At 29.1% G+C, this 22,882-nt stretch overlaps 1 protein-coding gene across 22 annotated transcripts in view; it reads left to right on the top strand.

Annotated features, from left to right (window-relative positions):
- Positions 1 to 22,882, top strand: part of Smr (Smrter) — a 56,693-nt gene that overhangs the window by 24,982 nt on the left and 8,829 nt on the right. For 15 of the 22 annotated variants that reach the window (XM_035089164.1, XM_035089169.1, XM_035089166.1 and 12 more), the window contains 8 exons: positions 5,277 to 5,631; positions 7,838 to 8,233; positions 8,553 to 8,852; positions 9,124 to 9,543; positions 10,888 to 10,932; positions 11,174 to 11,530; positions 11,763 to 12,265; positions 13,476 to 13,687. In XM_035089164.1, coding sequence (XP_034945055.1) covers positions 5,277 to 5,631; positions 7,838 to 8,233; positions 8,553 to 8,852; positions 9,124 to 9,543; positions 10,888 to 10,932; positions 11,174 to 11,530; positions 11,763 to 12,265; positions 13,476 to 13,687 — 2,588 coding nt within the window. The remainder of the gene's footprint in view (positions 1 to 5,276; positions 5,632 to 7,837; positions 8,234 to 8,552; positions 8,853 to 9,123; positions 9,544 to 10,887; positions 10,933 to 11,173; positions 11,531 to 11,762; positions 12,266 to 13,475; positions 13,688 to 22,882) is intronic. The other 7 variants (XM_035089171.1, XM_035089176.1, XM_035089170.1 and 4 more) reach the window with 6 other exon arrangements.

The following is a 22,882-nucleotide window of genomic DNA, read 5'->3' as shown; positions in this document are numbered from 1 at the left end:
TTAGGATAATAATAAAGGTTGTAGAATTCTAAGTAAAATTATTGACGGTTCAATCTCGTTTAATTAACTAGAATAAAGTAAAGCACTGATAGAATTAAATTTCCAAAAATATCTGTATTTAAATAAATAAATTGATGGAAAGTCTGTCAAGCTATTCATATATCATTTAAACGTTGAAAACAATTAATATTTTAGTTAAAGCTGGAATGTAATTAAAATTTATCAAAAATAGATTTCATCATAAAATTTTCTTTATGGAAACTAAAAATAATAGTTGTTATTATATTTTGTGTATGATGAAAGGCGTAATTGAAATTAAAAAATGACTGTAAGTATCAATGATATGAATAGAAATTTAATCATAAGACGAGAAATACTAAGCAAAATCGAATGTCCAATACTAATGATTTTAGTACAATTAAACAAAAGGTATCACGACTCCATACTAATGAAGCGTGACTAGACTACTTTGTTTTTTTTTATTTCACATTATTTTAGTATTAATGGAAATACGGCTTTAGAATATATTCCTTACTTTTAAGTATTAAAATTTGAAACACTAGACACATTCGTCTTCGAGGCGAATAATTCTACCTAACGGTACATCCTCATTTATATATATATATATATATATATGTACTCTGAACTAAATTATAACTCTTAAGATCTTTGTCTCTCACATGTGATTTGCGCATATATTTGACATCATTCAGAAAGTTTGTTTTCTTCTTCATAATATTCTGATAATTTTCTAGTTGAGTCGTTATGTCAACTGTATCTAGAGTTACTCATATGAATCTAAGTAATAATACTGTTATCGATTTTTTCGTCAATTTATGTTTCAGTTGTATTTGCTTCCGTTTATTTTATCTTCTTTCTTTTCATTTCTAATCTATTTAACTTTCAGACGATTCATTAATTGTTATTATCTTTTTATTCTATTTTAAGAGGTCACATCAAAAAATTATTTTAGCTTCTTTTGAAACTCATAATACTGAAACAATTTATTTCACATATTGAGAAAGATTAGTCTGGAGAATTATCAAAAGTTTGACCTTTTCTTCGCCCATAAATACTGACATTTCCGGTTTATTATGATAGCAATTTTTTCGTAATCTATATCATGTCTTGTATTTCTTTATTGAAAAAAAAATTGTCATAAAAATAGACAAAGTCTATTATAAAGAAATGTTTGCATTAAAATATGTCGTTAATGATACTTTAATGCATAATAATTCTAGTTGGTGAGTTATTGCAAAATAAATAGTATAACTATTTATAAGCGGTATTGTACTTTATTCTCAGTTGGATAGAGAATAGGAGAATGTATTTTTAACACCAAGTTGGATATTAATGAATTTAAACTATTTACGCGTCCTTGTTTTTCTCGATACTTTTTTTCTCGCTTCCGCTGTCTCGTCACATATGTGTACATCTATGCAATGTCCTATACATGTATATAAGTCAAGGGTCGGTCTGGCATCACCGAGACGCAAGTAGGAGGCTTTTGCAAGCCAGATAGGAGGGGGTCAGCGACCGTTACGTCATCAACAACGACAGCCAAGCAGGCGGTCAGAGTCGCAGAAGCAGCCAAGCCATTTCTTGTGTTGCGGTCTAAAGAACAACAAAAATTCTTTGCTTGTTTTATGGAATATAAAGTGAGGTAATTGGAATAAGTATGAGACAGACAAGTTGAAATGGCTTGTCAGAGAATGGTAGCGGAGAAACATTTAGCAATAATGCAAAATTAAATGACAATGCTACTACTAATCCATCATTGGAAGCTTTCGTGATCGGGACGTCGACCTTTTTCCATGGAATTTCCCGGATACCGAGACTCCAAGACGGGTTTTCAATTATTGATTGTGGTTCAGATGACAGGTGCACTCTTCCATTGCATTCTTCAGACAAACAGAGCGAGAGATCGAAAAAGGCAGCTGTGGAAAATATTAATGAGAGAATGTAAAAAATTTTAAGAAAATTAACTTTTTATTATTTTGCTTTATGTTGTATTAATTATACTCTGACATATATACATAGTTTTGAATAGATGGTACTCAGGTAGGGGACAGTTTTTTACAAGTAACTAATTTTATCAGGCCGTAAAGAAATGCTGTTTTATTGTATGCATTTAAAGATATTTTTTACCACAATACTTTTTCTTCCATTAATGATAGTATATTATCAAAATATAAAATAAAATACTAATAAAGAGATTAAGGTTAATATTATTATTTAGTTTGATAAAATTTAATGTTGAAGTGATTAAATAGACTAAAATCTGGTAAACCTAGTAAAAATTAGCTCTAATTTTTTCGGTATTTATTCTGTTAATGAAGCTTTATCTTTAATGAAATTCACTCTTAATTAAATATTATTCTTCTTGCTGAATTATTTTACAGTTAAAAATTAGATAACAATAATCATCTAAAAATCTACTGAATCATTTTATAACAAAATTTCTCTTGTGGTCCATATATTTTCATTTTACTTAGTATCTTTATTATGAAAAAGTATTTTTATTTATGCAATCATTATTTTCATTGTCATCCTTGAATTCATAACAATAAATTTCAAAAAGTTACTAATTAAAAATATAACAAGATATACATTTAATTAAATAAAAATCAATTCTATACATTAAAAATAACTTCTCTATCCATTCGGTCTGTACGTCGTATGTGTGTGTTTTATTTATTATTATTATTGTGAATTCGTGAAAAGATTCAGACTCATCACTCCGCAACGCTGCTTGACGACCTGGCAACATAGCTGTCGTCTAACGGACATGTCTGATGTTTCTCTGCGCTCCAAAGACTTGCGTGATTTCACCGTCCGCGCAGTTATCATGACCACGTGCCATGAACTGGCGCTACTTTTCTGAGACGTCTGCGCATGTGCGTAAAATCGACGCCATGTTTCTTGACAGTTTAGCCAATTGGCATTGAGATTTACTGCGCATCCTCATCCCCACCAATTGTTTCCCATTGGTTGTATACTCATCGACTGTACCTCTGGGTCATTTCTGGTTCTCGCTTTTTGCCAACTTCCCACGCGAGCTTCTCTTCACTGTACAGATCTAATTTCGAATGGCTTGGAAGCCCAGTTAGTTTACTTTCTTTCTTTTATTTCTTTTTCTTTAGTTGCCATGTCTATTCTTGCGGAATTGTATAAAAAAATTGAAGATATAAAAGTTCAATTATCAAATAATTTCATTTTCCTTTGATTTTCTAACAATTACAGGATAATTTTTCAATCATTTCAAATAAGTTTAATTCTTTTATACAATTAATAAAGTACAGTTACAGAAAATATTTGATTATTTTTATATTCTGGGTCGTTCTAAAAATTGAATCCTGTTTCTAAGTAGCTGTTATCAGATGTTTTTCAAGATTATGAATATAACTTTTATTTAATATTATTAGAATAAAGCATGCAAGTTTTCTGTGTTTTTTAAAAATAATTGCATTGCAAAATTTAATTAATTTCAGATTATTATTTCATGTTATGCATCATTAAAAATATTCAGGATGCAATCAAGTTAAGTTCAGAAATCATTCATGATAGAAAAAATTATAGCATGGTCATTTCATAGTGTAATTGAAGGAGGTTTTTTTGAATATTGCATCATTTTGGATAGATTAACGATCATTTTGATCATTCGGTCACATTAGAGTAAAATGTAATAAGAGGTGATGAAGAAACCCTAAAATTTCTCATGACCTTCATGTACTAATTCAAACTCAGCACAAAGTTTATCAGGTCAGGTCACTGGAATATATTTACAGGATTTGTTGAATCAGCAATAGCGAATCTTTGCATCAAAGATATTAACCTACTAGTAATAGACTGCATTGATGAGAGCAGAGGATTATTTGGAGGTTTAATGGAGGGAGGATACCGGTGGATCGATACACAATGGGCATACTTGTGCTTGAGCGTGACTCACACGTTAATCAAAGTTTGGTTTGCAGAATGTTTGCATGACGTGCTAGTTAATGATACTTTATTTTAAACATTATTTATTTATATTTTTTTGACTGGTTCTTTCGTATAACGTGTCCAGTGATAATCAAATGATAATGGGGAGTCTAACTCAGACGAAAAATCAAATGCCGCCCTGTCATTGTGATGGTAAATTTGCAGACAATAATCATGAAGTTATCTGGTGCTGAAAATAATTGACCGTCTTAGCCAATAAATGCATATAGAAGTTATTTAATTTTCGAAAGTATGTGATTATTTTTTTCTTTTGGGGCATTGACCTTTATTCACGAAGCACATTATTTACTATACAGACACACAGGTGCTTCCTCCATATTTAATTCCTTAGTGACTTCGTCTTATGCCCGTGCATATTTATACGTATTTCCGTATATTAAAACCCACTGTTGATGTTACTATCACTATTGTAGAACAATATTCGGGGCGTGGTACGACCTTCATAGACAATAAAGGTCACGCGCGACGGGACACGTGAAAATATTGCCATGAAATACTCTCGAGAATGCTACCTGAATATCATTGACTTCATCATCATTCTCTGAATGAGTATTAAATTTATTTTTGTTATTATAATTTATCATTGATTGTTTTATTAATAGTATATTATGACGAATGTATACTATTCACTTAGTTTAAGCTATTATTTTACGTCTTTATATGTATAGTCAATTGAATTCAATCAACTTATTTGCATCTTAAATATATACTGCTTTTAGAGCAACAGAATTTTAATTGCAACAGGTTTCGGTTTTCAGAAAATCAATATGATCATCCACTGTTGAATTTCGTACAAAATAATAGTTGTATATATTCATACATTTTGATAATAAAATAACATTTTTTTTATAAATATGTTTTTACATAAAAAATGATTCTTCAAATAAAAATTAAATATTAACTTTAAATAATGTTGAAAAATAATTCTATATATTTTTATTATTCTCAACAATATAGTTCCGATCTAAATTAAATGAAAATTTCAAATAAATATTTGTAATAAAAAAAAAATCTTAATTAAAAAAATGAATTTAAACAATTACTGTTATAATTTAATATTATTAAAATGACAATTCAATGTTCTTCTATATTTTGGCATTTCATTAAATATAATTATAATTAGACAATAAATAGTTAAAATTTAATTATTACTGAGTAAATATTTTTTTAATGAAATAAACATATTAGATATATTATGATAATAATAATAATAATAATATTGATAGTAATTACCATTATTGAAGCCACAAAATTAATTAACTTATCTGTAACAGGTTTAATTATGATTTCAGGCCTACTCAAAGTTATATAAACATCAAGAGCAGCAGTCCGGTGTCACCCCGAACAGCAGGTGGTGGTGGTTATATCCCAGGTTCTTCAAGTACACCATCATCCGGAGGAGCGGTGGGTCCACCGGGTAGTGGAAGCGGTCCTGGCGCTACAGGAGTTGTCACTGGTTCTGCCGGCAGTAATTACGTCACCGTACCAGTGCCCAATGCTCTTCGTTATGTACACCCTTATCCACCACCACCGCCGCCCCCGGCACCGTCCGCACCCGTCAATCAGACGCCACCCCCACCGGGAGCGGCGGCCTATACCAGAGATCCCTACAGAAATGCAACCCCTAATGTATGTATTTTATATTTAATGATCTCTCAAACTCTTTACTTTTCTTTTCATGTTTTAATTCTTCATTATTTTATCATGAAAATCAAAAATATATTTTCTAATCAATATGAATATGTTTGTGGTCGTAGACATTCTTAAAACAATTCATAAGTAGCCTTTCATGTTGTTTTGGAAAGAATTTAATTATTTTTTTGACTGAAGAAACATATTTTATAATTACAAGCTCTTAAAGACATTCTATTTTAAATATTTATCATTCAAATAAGAAACCATAGAGTCCTTTAAAATATTTTTTTATCCAGAAATTAATGTTATGATAGCTATTCAGTCATGGTTGATATTTATGCATATATTCTATCTGAAAAGAACAATTCCAGAATTGATCTGAATTTTTAATTATTAAGTATAAATGTCGATTTCAAATAAATTAGTTATTGCCTATTGGTCTTTTCTATTAATGAAATTTAATGGCAATCAAATGCAAATTAAATAGAATCAAGTTGTGATGTAGGTAATTATTGTGAAGGCGCGTTAATTGTCAATTAAGCTAGAATTATGCAAACAAAATCGGTAATGATGAAAAACGAAAAAAATTATTAAGAAAGTAATTATATTAGAATGAACTATATTAATGATACAAATATGTTCTAATGACCTGGAATAAAGAAAAACTGAAATATATTACAACAATAATGCGTAAGTCAGTAAGTTAATAGACATGAAATTACAAATGGGCTAAAACATTCACGTGGGCGGGTGAAAGTTGACTTTTCTTGTGTCTGGGTTTCGCTATCCCCCTATACTAGTGATTACGTGTTGTTGTGGTGGCTTCCTTTCCCCTCCATTGATCGCTATGGCGGTTGTAGAATCGCGCAAACTCTTACCCTGCAAGAATTTACGTCGATGCACCTATACTACATCAATTTCTTCGTGAAAACCCGGTCAAATGTATTCCTTTTTCAGCAACACTATTTGCATGTTATTTTGTTACATAATTTATTACTAAATCATTAATGGAACGAAGAGGAAATACAATTGACCTGTATTTATTTAATTTTATAGTTTCATGCTCTGATATTAATTATTTTTTAAAAGAAAGCAAATAGACGGCAATGCAATATTTTCTGTCAATAGTTTATTGTCCTATTTCTACTGTTCTTTTATTATAGAATCGAATAGTCGCTTTGCAAATGAAAGTTTTTCAGAATAAAACCATTCTTTATTGATTAGTTTGGATGAATTCATTTTTTTCGCCGCCATTTGTCTGTTTTCTTTATAATTATAAATCTCTTAGGAAATTCATCATGTTATTTTATATCATATTATTTTTTTTATAAAATTATTCAAATGATAAAACAAGAACTGGTCGGGTGAAAACAATTTTCATTTATTTTATTAAAAAAAAATATGATGTTATTATTTTTGCAATTCATTTAATTGTAAATAAATGAATTATTTTGAATTTATTATAGCTTTTCGAGATAAACATTAACCATCATTCATTCAAGTTTAATTTATCATGATAAAAATTTAATTTAACCAGGAATGTCTTTGTAAAATACTTGACATTTTATTTCAATAAAAAATGAATTACTTTCCGTATTAGAGAAAATTTTTTGCAAGGTATTATAAAAAGAAGAAGAAAAAATAATTCCAAGACTATCGCGTGGTTAATGAAATTCTGCTTTACAATTCACACGAAAGTAACGTTGAATTATCTTGCTCCTGTATTATTGCTTTTTCGAGGTGAATCCCTACTATTGAAAAGCTCTCCGACGATATAATTTGACGGTCGCGTGATACCCAAGAGTAAAATCTACCAACATGTCTTGTCTTGTGGATGATTATGCCAATTTGATCATTATTCACGTCTCTTCTGATCGTTCTGTCTTATTTAAATAATATCAAATCAAAATTATGTCTTAATACATTTTTATGTCAATAAAGGCTGACAAGATCTATGACATCAATTGCCTCATAAAGTGACAATTACATCAACTGATTTTAATTTTTTTATTTTAAAAAGTATTCTTTATAAATTTAAAAATAATTAAATTGTTTTATTATAATTAAATAATTTAAATTTACAATCACAATGCATTTTCTAAAAAAATGTTTAGAAATAATATAATATTACTAGAATAAATAACATAATTATAAGAAAGGGGAAAGATTGATTGATGAAATTTGAAATTTTTATTTGCAGGTATCCGAGAGGGTGGCGATAAGTGTGAGTAGTAGTCCAGTATCACAAGTTGGAGTCGGTGTTGGAGGGAATGAATACGCCCTCAATAGTCGGGGTGACCGTCCACGAATATCATTACTTCCACCTGTCTCGGTAACCCCGGCACCCTCGCCAACTAGTGCCGAATATCATGTTGCTAGTTCGAGAAATCCACGTAGTATGATGCCCATGCAACCTACGGAGGCGTACAACATTCGAGCTATTGAGATGGCAACAATTCAGGATGCACCACCTTTTAAGAAGATTAGACTTGGACAACCTCAGTCCCAGCTGCCTTGTCAAACAATCTCTCCTGCTGAGACGTGTATCAAACAAGATCACGTTCAGCTTCCTCAACCACTTAGGATAGACACTCGGGTGGGTTAGATTAAATCCATCTTGAATTTATTATTCTTTATGACTCAATATCAATATCACTAATTAATTAGAGAACTTCGTTTTAAACTTATCATTAATTATGATGCTTCATCGCAAAAATCAATATACCAAGTTATTCCTAGTCAGTCGGTATCCTAGTTTACCCTTTCAACCCTCGTCGGTTATAAATTGTGTGCTAGTCAGTCTAGAATTCTTCTTTACCTCCCTCGATATAAATTTCAATTATCCGACCTTGCTGTTTTAGATTACCTACCTTTAGATGATATAAAGTGTTACTTTATGAAAATCTTTTTGCCAGGTGCAGTCTACGGCAGGTGCATATACTCCACAAACTGAAGCTATCTCACCTACGTTACCAGAACCTAGTAACCAGGAAGATCCTCCATTTAGGAGTACGAAAGATGATCTACTGCAACAAATTGCGAAAGTTGATCACGAAATAGCCAAAAGGGAATCTCAGATCACCATTCTTCACAGAAAGTTAATAGAATTAGAGAGTAAACCGCTGAATACTAATGGACTCAAACGACAGGTTGAAGAGCAGTCACAACTACCTAAACATCAGTCGTTGGCGCAGAAAATTTATGCTGAAAATAGGGTAATTATGTTATAATTATTTTTAAATGAGCTACTTGAAAAAATTATTATCTTGCTTAAAACAAAAATTTCTAAATTTTTATAGCTTTATTTGAAATAAATTTAAAACCACTTTAAGGTAATATTAAAGCTTAAATATTCTATTTCTGGAATATTCATGAATTTTTAAAAATACATTGATGAAATCATACAAAATTTTCAAGTAGCTTTTCATGGCAATAATTATTATCTTTATAGAGGAAAATGATATTGATAATTTAACACTGTTTTAGAAAAAAGCGGAAGAGGCACATCGATTATTAGATAGACTAGGACCCAAAGTAGAACTGCCGCTCTACAATCAGCCATCAGATACGAATCTATATCAAGAAAATAAAACAAGACACCAGACATGTATGAGAGCGCGACTGATAGCTAGGTTACGAAAGGAACATAGCGAAAGAGCAGCTCTCCAACGTCAGCAATCACAAACATATGCCATTTTGGTTCAAGAGTGGCATCGTAAAGTTGATAGGCTTGAAGCTGCACAGAAAAGAAAATCGAAGGAGACGAAAAATCGTGAATTCTTTGAAAAGGTATTTCCTGAATTACGGAAACAACGAGAAGATAAAGAACGATTTAACAGGGTTGGCGCTCGTATCAAAAGCGAGGCTGATCTTGAAGAAATCATGGATGGTCTTCAAGAGCAAGAGGTATACAATAATTCTTTTTATTTAATCCAATTTAATCTATTGAGTTTTATGATGATAAAAGTACTTAATGAGTTAAGAGGTAAAATAAAGAAGAAGAATTGTATAGTGCGACGAGTGGAGTAATGAACGCGACAAAAAAGAGAAAATTTTTTAAATATTTCTATCTCATTGTGATTAATTGGGAGAAGTGAAAAGAAAGAGGGCACGTTACTGAACTCTTACGCGATAATGTCATCATTGTGTATTTTTTCTGCTTCTCTATCCCAATCCTTTATTCTTTCCCATAATTTTTTTCTTTCACTAATCATCCGCTTAATAAGTCAGGTTTCATAAATTAATTTCGTAATATTTTTAAATATCCACTTTGAATGGCAATAAAAATCCTCTACGCTTATTAACTGCTTAAATAAATCTTTGCAAACTAAAAATGTTTTCTTTTTAACAATTAGATTCAAAATATAATAATGCTTCTAATTGAACAATTGCTTTACTTATTTTTTATTTACTATCAATTAATTTATTAATTCGTTTGTTGTTAGTATGGTATGAATTGTATTTTTTATGATTCACTAAGTTCATTTCGTTCACTAATACTTAGTTGAATAATTTTTATTCTTGCAATTAGTTTTGTTAATTAACTCCAGTATAATTTAGACCATTATTCTTTACTGGTCTTCTACTTGATGGATCAGAACGAGCACAGCTGGATTATCTCACGGATTGGAAGCAATTAATCAGTGGAATTATATTAAAATTTACGTTAAAAAATTGAATTTTCTTTCCAACACTAATTGAATATTACTATATAGCTGAAAAGTTGATTAATCAAATAGCTTAGGAATCATAATTATGTTCAATTTCCTTAATTTTTTTTAGAATTTCCTAATATTCTACATTGTAAATAAAATGAAATAATAGGCCTTGAGTCATTTCTTTAATATTATTACAATTAATTGATACTTTTAACAATCTCCAATTACTTAATCATTTCTTTAACATTTACTGTAGAGATTTATTTTTTCAAATTTTAACTTTATTTAATTCAATCAAACCTCCTTATCAAGGCTGAATTTAATTGAGTTATTTAAATAACGATTTGTTAAATATAAAATCGCTAAAAAACCTTTTCATACGATAGTATAATTGATAAGATAATGTACATTTTATTTACTGTAGATGAAAAATCAACTCACTTTCCTCTCTTCCATTCCAACTTATTGAATCTTTTTTAATCAAATGAATAATTTTTCTATCCAACTTACGGTTATTATTTCATTATGATCACAATAATTCTAATGTACGGATGCTTCATGGAAGATTCCTTATCTTTTACTGATTCCCCAGGAAGAAGTATCAGCCGAGTTAAAAAATGCCATTATTGCCTGGCAGGTTAGTAACGTGCTATTCTTTTATCACTATCAAAATCATCAATTAGGTCTGTTAAGGTACATAACGATCGTTTCAAATAAATAAAGAATTAATTTATTAAAGCATTTAATCAATCGCATTTCATTTATGGGAATCGTCCGTTACATTTTAAAGGATAATGTCAGGAAAAGAGTCATCATGTATCATTTTAATAAAAATCAGTATTTAAACTAATGGATGACTTCATAATGACTACTTACAGATGGAGGACAAAAAGATGCGTTCTTATGCGGTCATTCCACCTCTTTTATTGGACGCCAAGCAGCGAAGAATTGCATTTCAAAATCGAAATGGTTTGCTTCAACCGGAAGAACTTGAAGCACTTCATAATGAACGGAAGTTAATAAATGTTTGGAGTCCACCAGAACATGAATTGTTCAAAGAGAAATACCTTCAGCATCCTAAGAGCTTTGGAGTTATAGCTCAATCCTTAGAACATAAATCTGTTCCAGACTGCGTGCATCACTACTACCTCACTAAAAAAGCTGAAAATTATAAGCAGTTGTTGCGAAAGTCGCGACAACGAACCCGTAGTTCTCGAAACAACCCTAACAATAAGGTAGAGTCATTTTCAACAATTTAATCGTAAAAAGCACAACTATTAAGTTTGTTTCTGTATTTAATGTAACAGTCTGTAACTGTTATTCATAACTTCATGTTTTTTTGAATAATAGTAAATTTAAAAATTAAAATTTTTTTGTTTTTAAGTTATCATATTTTTAAAGTTCAATAATATAATAAAAATTTAACATAAAAGAAAATTGGATTATTGTAATTTATTATTTTTACAGGTAAATAATAGTAATTCTAGCATTGGATCGATAGACATTTTAACGACAGGAGTAACGACGAGACTGCAACGTGAACAGCAGCAGAAAACTCAAGAAAATCCACAAAATAATGCTACATCGACGTCGACGACGTCTTCGACTGTGACAACCACAACAACAACGACAGCGGCTACCTCCTCAATTACTACCACTACGACAAGTGTCACAACTACAACATCTACGTCTTCTTCCACCACCTCAAGTTCGTCTCTTCCAACAACAGCATCGAATACATTATCTACGACGAATGATTCTTCGTCGATTAGTACGACTACTGTTACGTCCGTCCAGAGTAATACGAATTCGACGACTAGTGTTCTAACTCCGTCATCAACGTCCAGTGCGAAAGATGCGAGAGAAGCTAATAAAGAAAACAAAGAAAATAAGAATGATTTTAAAGATGGTAATATCAAAGAAATTAAGGAAGAACCTTCTGATACGATATCTAAAGATTCTAAACTGCCGTAAGTTTATTATTTTTTTTTATCGCAATTTTTTTTATTATGACTTGAAAGGCTATAATTAATTTCACGATATAAATATTTATTTGATTTATTGGAGAATATTTACTGTTATGAATTGAAGGATGTTTTAATTGAAGGATGATATAACGGATCATCTTAATAATATTTCTCAAAGTCTGGATTCATGAATTAAGTTTTTTCAAATTCAAGTTGTAATATACCAAAGTATTTAGATGTACTTAATTTGTTAGAAAAAAATTGATTATAAATTACTTTTTTTAAAAGAATCATCAATTAAATACTTGAATGATCAAAAAGAATCGATTAAACTTTAAATAAAAGGAAAAGAGTTTTGATAAAATTGACAATAATAGTTTTTTTTATACATTTTTTATCAATAAAAATTTATATACGAATATCAAAATTTTACTTTAATTGGCATAAAAACGTGAGCAGATTGGGTTGAGCTGTGTTCATCCAGGCGAAGAATAACTCGTTGTTCAAACAATTTTGATATCTCTCTCATCATATTCGTATGCTCGTCACGAGCACTCTCAAATATTCACTCAGCAATTGCGTTTTCCGAGTTTATAAGCCCTTCAGAATAAATGATAAAAAAATAGGTTTAATATTCAATTCATACATCTGTATATCTTATGATAGGAATTAGTTTAGAGGATGGCATAAAATGATGATAACGAGATAGTAAAGATTTAAATGGAAGAGAAAAGCAATCAAGTGATCCGTTATTACATGATTGTAATGGTAATCAATAGTTAGCAGTTAGTGAGATATTGTTTACGTAGCCATCCACTCGTCGTTCATCATCTTAATTGACCCTAGGTTCACAAATCTCGTCAAAGTCTTCACATGAATGTAATCTATCATACTGCATTCATATTTACTGTTGAATCTTATGGAAATTTATTTTTTCAAATTCCTGAGAAAAGTAATTTCTTGTCTGCTATTCATTGAAATGATAATAATTCGCAGTAATAATTTTATAACTTTAATGAATTAAAATTAGTCAATTGATTATTTAAAAAATATTACAATGCTATTAAATCGACAAATATAACTAGATAGTTGATTTAAGTAGTGATTTAAATGGAACCAAAGCTTGTTAATTTCTATGATTGTTATATTAATGATAATAATAGTGGTATACATTTTAATAATGTTTATTAATCCACTGCACGTAATTTCACAGTTCAGAAAACACAAGTGGTCTCTCGTCATCTACAAATATTGTCGGGGTAAACGAAACAGTGATGCAAACATCAGAAACAAAAGACAAAAAGAAGCCTGGAAGTACAACAGCAAGTAATGCAAGTGGAAATAGATCAAAGGATAAAAAGAAAGAGAATCACACAACTCCAATGGAGACAAGTGACGAAGAAGCTCAAAATATTGACACAACTGGTAAGTTTACGTTTATATTATTATATTCAATTTATTCTAAAAAACTTTCAGAATTCATTGTTGTAGCGAGTAATAAAAGCATTGGTTCAATTAATTGGTGAAAATGATCAACTGCTGAATCTATCAGTAACAAAACTAAATCTAGATTAACATCATTTCACAAGTTTTTTGTGTATTAGATATTACTAGGTTAATATTTCATCGTCTTTCGGTATATAGTTTGAAGAAAAATTTTGTCAATATAAATATAAAATTGTACCGAGAGGTATAATATTAATTATACATAGTAAACATAAATTCTGAATGATACATTTGATATAATTGGAATGATTGGCTGGATTACGAATAGAATAGAGAACTTTACTGTAAAGTACACAATTCATTCATACATTCTACGTAGGCTGGTAGTGTTTATTTAACATTTAATCAATAATAATTGCTAATATGAGTGTTTTATACTATTGATTTTCAAATCATAAATAGAGTAAACAGGGTAATTATTATTCACTTCTGAGTTACATAGGTTCACTTATTAGTACATTAATTAATGAAACAACATAAATATTAAAATCAAAATAATCAATAGTATCATAATTGACTTTTAATTTTTCAACTTTAGTATAAAAAATTAATCAATTATCTCAATATTAGTATTCTTGATTCAACATGTAATCTTTGTATTGATCATCTGATAAAGATTTCCAAATTCTTATCTTCTGCAATTGGTTTGTCTCACACATTTATTAAACAATTCTATTACATTCATTAATATCATCAGTAACATAAAATATAGTGCTAAACATTGTTGAATGAATCGTGAACAATTCATTAACATCAAAACATAAGATGAAATAGCTTTTGTCGTTTTTTTCTGATGATAAAGAACTATCATGGTGTAATTGAAAAACAATCATTTTTTTTAATTTTTATTAATAAATGGTCTTATGATTTATTCCATTAAGAGCTTTGGAAAATATGTACTCATTTAATCATAAAATAATAAAATTAATTACAACCGTGATCATACATATATATATATATAAAAATTAGTTATTTCTATATGTAAAGTAATTTTTTTTAAAAATTAATTATTTTTATTTATTAAAAAAAATTTTAGTTTGGATAAATTGAATTACGCACAATGATAATTTTTAATTCATAATTTATTTATTAATCTTTTTTTAAATTTCCATTTATCAAGTTTAAATAATATTTGATTATGAGTTGGTTGAACTGCCAGCAACTTCAATATTTTGATTATCTTCTCCTTCAGAACTAATCATTTCCGTTGCTGAATGACAAAGTTTTTTATGTTTATGAACGAAATAGTAGCTTGGAAATTTACTTCCACATATTTTGCAAGGATAATATTGAACATTAAGATCAAGTAGTCGTACTTCTCGACGTCTGCCATTGTCAGGTCGTTTATTAACGTCGCCGTCAATACCTGTAGGTAACAAATGTCTTCTAGCATGTTTTTTATAACAATAATAAGATTTAAAAGTATGACTACAGTATTTACATCGATAATTTCCACTAGCTTCACTTGAACCAACACTAGATCCATCATTTTCTAATCGTCTTTCCGGTTTGCCATTCTCATCATTTTCACCAGTCACTTCTGAATCTGTAGATGAACTTGGACAACCTTGGGATAATCTTTTATTAACCATACCACTAGTTGACGTTGTATAATTTTCATTAAGAACTCGATGAAACTTGACTGGACCGTCGCAGCATGCGATATCAAGAACAACTCCTGAAGAAACTGAACTTTGGTCATTGTTTGGTTTAAAATTTTTGTCATTCTGCTTTTGACGAGAAGATTCAAGATTTGCTAATGAAGTTGATTCTCCATGACTTGATAATTTCAAATTATTTTGAAAATTTGGAGAATGTTCTCGATTTTTTTTTACTTCTTGTTTCTCTGATTTACCAACTTTAAATCTCTCTTTATCTCTTAGCTTTGATGACGTCGAAGCGACAATTTTAGGACTTGTTAATCTACCTTGATGTTTCGGAGATTTTTCAGAAGCCCTTGATAATAATGGTTCTGGAGAAATACTTCTGAAACTAAAATAACCATTTTTAAACATGATCACAATTCAATTAAATTAAAAAAAAAATTAATTAAAAATTCAATTTTATTCTTTTTGATTAATTCACTAGAACGAGTTGAATTTAATTGAAACTAACTTGTATGCTGAAGAAGCTTCAGGAATTACTGTAGAATTAGTTAATACAGAAATCCTAGGGGGTAATTGAAGATTGGGTAAAAGAGGAAACCCGACGGATGTAGAGGGATAGAGGCCAGATTGTGACCAACATATTGGTGGGCCGACCAATCTATTCGGTACTGGCCTTAAGACAGTAGAACCTGAACTTGAGGTGGTCGGTGTTGGTATAGGTGGAGGAGGCCCACGAACTCGAAGAAGGGCTGCTCGACATTGTTCAAGAGCACCAGGCATGTGAAGTAAATGTGTAGCTAACAATACGCTATAAATATTTTCTCCCGTGACTTCTAAATGACCTGTGTACATGTAATTTAGTAGAGCGGCAAAAGCTTCACCACCTAATCAATTAAACCATTAAAGATGATCAGATTAAAAGTAATTTTTCTTAAAAGATTTATTTGATAATGTATTTAAATAGAACATTAAACGATTTACCAATGGATGGAACTGAAACAGAAGTAATAGAATTCGACTCTCCATTATTATTAGAATTAGAACTTGTTGCAAGTAATGCTTTTAAATATCCACTATGAGCTGCTAAAACACCTCGATGCGCTACAAACTGATGTTCACCATCATTTCCTACTCTTACTACGGTATCCGGGGGTGAAACCGTTTCCAAGTGAGGGTAATTTTCATTTTCAAACCAAGCTCTATATAAACTATACATTTTTATCTCCTCAAAAAATTCCTATTTCACAATAAAATTATTTTAAATTATTCCAAACATATTTTATATAACTTTCAATTATGTTTGTTTTTATTACATCTCATTCATCACATCACTATCAAACTTTTTCATTTTAATTATTAATTGACTTTCCAAAAGTTGAATATTTTATGAGATTGTTATTCATTGTTATATAAAATGACACAAAAAGATCAATTTTAGTTTCTCTAAACGACACAGAAACTTTTCATTGATAATAAATATATTTATAAAATAGATTTATTGGATAATCAAGATGGTTGACTTTGATAATGAGAGAATAAGAACCGTAATGAAGCACATCGCAATCGTGATTTGAACGCCGGTAGTTACGTGCGAAAGTGCTTTGCAGAATTCCCCACCGTTTCTACCACAACCCTCAAGCTTTTGCGAATAAGAACCGCCCCTGATGCAAGCAGATTGGCCGTTGCTGTGACACGTGCACTGAATTCACGTTATACGACCGCGCGAGAATACTATTTGTTTAATTTTCCAATTTGTCATTTTTTGTTTATCAACTATTTTATAAATTTTATATCATTATTTAAACCCATTTAAAAAATTTTAAACTATCAATTTTATATTTCTTGATAAATTCCTGTCAATTATACATAATTGATTTTATTAATCATTGTTATAAAATTTTCATAAAACTATATTACGAAATCGAATTTTATTCTTCCAATGTCTCAGTGATATTTTTGTAAAATGATTAATATTTTTCTCAAGTTTCTTTATAAAATTAAATGTGCTTTTATATTTCTTTTGATTTCTCTAATTTACCCGAGACATTTTCTTAATATTTACATAATATCATTTATAATTCACAAAACACTGAACCTCATCTTTCTCCAGCTCGTTTAAACATTATACATACAACGATGCTCGTTCACTTCGTTCCCAATCTTTTTCAGGTTCTTTTTCTCTCGTATTTCTGAAGTTGAAAGGCGATTGAGTGGATGTCTGTTTTTACTGAATCTCATTAAATATTCCAATTTTTCCACTTATTCTCTGGCATTTATTTTTTATTTTATATCAAAATTATAAATAATTAGATCATTATTTTTACCTGTAAAAAATCAAAAATGAAAAATACATTTTTTTAATCCGTTGAAATTTTTTGTTAAGTTATTTATGTATACGACATAGTCAGATTTTTATAGATTGGAATATATAGTCTGTGTTTAACAAAACCGATAATTTTCAAAAACATAATTACCCTTAATAATTAATTTATAACAAATATTTTCCATCAATAAAGTTAATAATTCAAATAATTTATTTTATATTAGGATAATTGTGTAGTCAGAGATGACAAAAATTTTTCAATTTCGTTTGCCAAAAATTTTAAATACTAACTTTTATGCTACAATCTATTGGACATAAATCCATCAAAATAACAATGAGTGATATCAAAATAGACACCGACATCAATAGATACTAGAATAAGCATTTCATCCCTGGTACATTTGAGTGTTGGCCAATAAACAAACGTTTGCAGGAAACAGAATAGCACGACGATTACGCACATTTCCCCAGAGAGAATCAACCTCGATAGAGCTTAAAACCCAATGGTCTCCATCTCCCTCTCTCAATACTTTATATTCTCTTGCTTTCCCACATTGCCAATTATTAGTGATGATGTTGAAGTTGAGATAATAGTTGTCCTCATCACAAAGAAGATCCATCAATGAAAAGTAGCATAACTTGGAGTTCAAACAGCTTTAACTTCAGATAAGAAAAAAAAATGTAAAAATTTGATGAAGAATCAACTGTTTTATAATAATTGAAGGATAATACAAGGAAATTCTAGTTGAAGAGAATTGTCAGACACCCCTAAAACAATTGCTGGGGTTTTAAGCACATACTGGAAAGAGCGCCTCAGGTTATCTTGGTAGCTGTAGAGAAATGAAAAAAGATCGTTCGGTTTAATACCCTGCGCCCGGTTGAGACAAGCTGAGCAAACACTTTTCATGATATTACCAAGCATACGAACTTGAAGGGTTTATATCCTTTTTCCTCTTATTTTCAATTTATCTCTTATTCATTTCTTTCTCTTTTAATTCAATCTTTTCAGATTTTCAATGTACCAACTGGACTATATTATTGAATTTCTATCTGTTCAAGTATGTTTTTAATCTTCTTTGATAATTTCTCTTTCAAATCTTAAAAATAAAGTCTTACTGAAAACGTATCAAAGGTATATTGAATTTTTTTATTAGTTTAAATAATAAACAAAGAGTTTTATTAAAATTTACATTACAAGATGCTGTTTCTTATTTTAATAAAAAATATTTCAAGAGAAATAATGGAAAAAATATACCAAGTTATGAAAAGAAATATAATATTTCCAAGTAATAAAAGCGAGTTAAATTGGTAGGAAAATTAAATGGAGAAGTAGTCTACAATATAATAGTAAAGGTTATGGAAAATGATGAGACGAAAACACGCAGGCTGTTGAATCGAGAAATGGACGAGTTAATTAGCGTCTTGATTTACTTAATCCCAATTAATACCTGGCTACCGTCATAACTCTCTCTCTCAGTATCAGAAACCCTAATCCCCTCTTGCTCTTTAACTTCATCCTCATCTCGCAAACTCGTGAGTATTAGATAGATATAGCATACTCGGTACTTTGCAGAGCAAATAGTGAATTACATACATCAAATCGTTATATATTAACTCTAGTAAACTCAAACGAATATATTTATTTCTATATCTCGTTATTGGAGTTATTGAAGTTTATTTAAACAACAAAATTTATTTCAACATTTATTATTTGTTTATATCATTATGAAATAGTGTAAAAATGTATTTTCTTTTGAATAATTATGTGATGTATTTTTTATAATTAATTTACTCATGATTTATATTTTAAAAACACTAAATAAATTATTTAATGGGGAGGTAAAAGCGGGAAGAGAGAGAATGTTTTACCCTATTGATAAGCAACCACATCCCTAATTGACAGATGTTATTTGTACAATGATATACATACACATAAATTGGAATATGGTATATTGAGATAGAGAAAGAAAGATGGATAGAAGGAAAAGGTAATCAACCGTCAGAGCTTTAGTGACCGATCAAACTATCTCTGATGTCAAATTTTGTGCATCTGATGTGACATTGGTCATTTTCAATCTCAACATTCGTTATTTCAAGAATTAATCGTTGGAATATTTTTAGGGTGCCACATTTTACTCTGCAACATCACCTATACTTTCCCTTGAGTATTTACTAAATCCTAAATATTCACAATCACCATGATAGTTGTTTATCTACCAATTTCATAAAAATCAGCAATTAGTAAAATTGAAAAATAAATCCCAATATTTTTTCATTTATAAATTTATAAATTTTGTACACATAACTATATTCAACAATTTTCATCGAAACAGTTATTAAATAAATCGCAACTTTGATCGTTAATTAAATTACTAGTTTGATTTTTTAATATAATCATTCAGTTGCTATTGATTTACTCCATTTATTTAACTACTTATATTTATATTTACAGTCAAGTACAAAACTGAGTCAATAAATATAAAATTTCGGATCCCGTCAAATTTTAAATCTATTATTCAACTTACAATGGAAACAAGATGGCATACTCTTAAGTAAATTTACTAGCACATATAATTTATAAAGACGAATGAATTTAAAAATTTAATCGAGAATAAATTCAATAAAAATTCATTAATTATAAGCAAAATTACTCTTTTGAATCTATTTATTTGTGTCTTATTTCATTTCGACAGAAAAATATCTATTTCATAACACAAAAATGATGGAAATAGATTTTTCTTTTTGTTTGATTTCATTTTTTAAATTTACAAAACAAGAACACAAATAAAATTGTTTGCTTTTAATCATTTTTTCTACGCATTGGTAGTGAGTAAATCTCATAAATAAGTGTATGAACATAAAAATATATCACAATAAAGAGAATTATTTGTAGTATTTTGATTCTAGTAAATTTTTCACTATAACTTTATATTTAATCATTATTTGGTCAATTTGCTTAAAAAAGTCTTCAATGATTATACTTATTTGTGACAATGGGATACCATATTATACAACTCACACAAGCTTTCAGTAAATTCCCTACGAATAATATCAAAGAGAATACGTTATAAACTTAGCCGAGGCAATCCTCTTTTCCTTCTGAATCGTTTATTACCAACTTCGGTTAATCCATCCAACATGATCAGTAATTACTAAGAATTTTCAGTTCACAAAGCATTACAATTGGCATAACTTTATGTTTTGACAATATCTACATACCCTTTTGCTTTTCAACCTCTTGATTTACATCCTCCTATTTTCCAATTATTATGTACTTGGAATTTTCCTGTAATTATGTTTAATTATTCAAGTATATTTACTACATTTGAACCTCAATTCTCTCATATACGGAGAACATTTTTTTACTAAACGTCAGTGCAAAAATGACAAGTGCACATTTCAAAGTGTAAAAGTAAAAATATTTTTATTTAATAGTAAATTTTGAGTTCTTGTAAGTAAACTTAATACTTAAAAGATATCTTAGTAAAATAATTATTTATAATGACTCAAAATTCACTGTTAAAGAGAAATATTTATACTTTTATTATTCAAAAAATACACTTGTCATCTTTTACTTACGGTAAGTGCAAAAAATTATCTCCAGAATACATTGTTTGATGTATGTACTATATTCACTGAAATATTTCCTAAAAATTTTTTTTGAGTGTTTAATAAGGTATTTTTAATTTATTCTATTTGAAAAAATATGATTTCAATAGTAGCATTGATATTGACAAAGAAATTTTTTTATAATTCTTTCAACATAATAGTTGAGAGCTTTCAACAGCAATTTGTACTTCGCCAATACAAACGTAAAATCAGTTAAACATTTTTCTCTATCCCATTTCCACTTTATAAAACATTTAAAAAAGTTCCACTCTTCTACTCCCCAACCTTCTTTTATTCAATGAGTACTCAACGGTACTAGCTTAATTAGCAGGCCTCCCCTGCATTTTACTCTATCCATTAATATCCTTGAATCGTTGCTTTCTTATCCTTTTGTCTTATTTAACCATAGTCCAACCCTACGCTGTGTGAAAGAATGAAGCCTTGTTTCATTTATATGGTAATTCTATTTTCATAGAATACATTTATTATTCTGTGTAAACTAATAAGAGTTTTATATCAATTTTTTGTCTTAATCTTCTTTTTTGATATATTATCGATGGTAGACAGTTAAATATATATTTACAAAAAAAACTCTAGTGAAATTAGGATGAAAATCGATGATACAACATTCCAATTAACGTTTCTATCGTCATTCGTATGACACTAGTATGCACGAGATAAATCTCAAGGGATTTTTTTTTATTTGGTTTCGTTTGAATTAATTACAAGTTTATGCATTATAAAATGTACTAATTAGCTCAATCAATGAATAAAAAAAAAATGAAAAAGTAAAAAAGAGGTAAATATTAAAAATTGTAATGTAACCAAAAAAGTGGAACAAATGATATTTAAAATAATAGAAAATTAAACAGAAAATTAAGTGAGGTTTTTAATCCAACAAAGAAGTTAAAATTATTCTATAAAAAACTTTAACGTTTCCTCTACTCTCTACATTTTACACTGTTACAGTTAAAGCACACTGAATAAGCATAATCTCCAGCTCTCGTCAACGATGAACTAGCGAGAACTTTTTAATTGGCTATCCTTAATTAGTTAACCAGCAGTATCTTCGTAATTATTCTGTTTCTCATTTCGTACACCTTTTACTCTTTCATTTAAAGTTCAAATATTATTCTGTATTTTAATTTTATCATCTTTTTTGCTCCTCTCTTTATTATGTTACACATTCATTATCGACATTAATCATTTGACTTTTTGATCCTCTTCCATTTATTTTATTTATATTTATCGTGTCAACAAATTCTGTTGGGAATTTAATGAATCAAATGATTTTGCGTATAATTATGAATACAAGTATTGAAATATCGTTAGTTTCCTTTCATTATTTATGTAATTACTTTGTAATATTGCATTTTATCGGTACAACTAAAATATACCGATAGGAACTTATTAATTAATTTGATTCAATTACTGTATTAGCTTGAAAAATTATCACGAAGTGTATGAAGTTTTTAATTAATTTTCATTTAAAGTTTCCGATAATTACATAGGCTGTTTTCTTTATTTACTTAGTCCACTTTTTAATAGTAAACTGTACTATCAATATTTCAAAGT

The sequence above is a fragment of the Chelonus insularis genome, unplaced genomic scaffold, assembly GCF_013357705.1.
Source record: "Chelonus insularis isolate UGA/USDA-ARS -01 unplaced genomic scaffold, ASM1335770v1 contig_63_pilon, whole genome shotgun sequence".
NCBI classification, from domain to species: Eukaryota; Metazoa; Arthropoda; class Insecta; order Hymenoptera; family Braconidae; genus Chelonus; species Chelonus insularis.
Note: the sequence above shows the minus strand (reverse complement) of the source record. Positions and strands in the feature narration are given on the sequence as shown.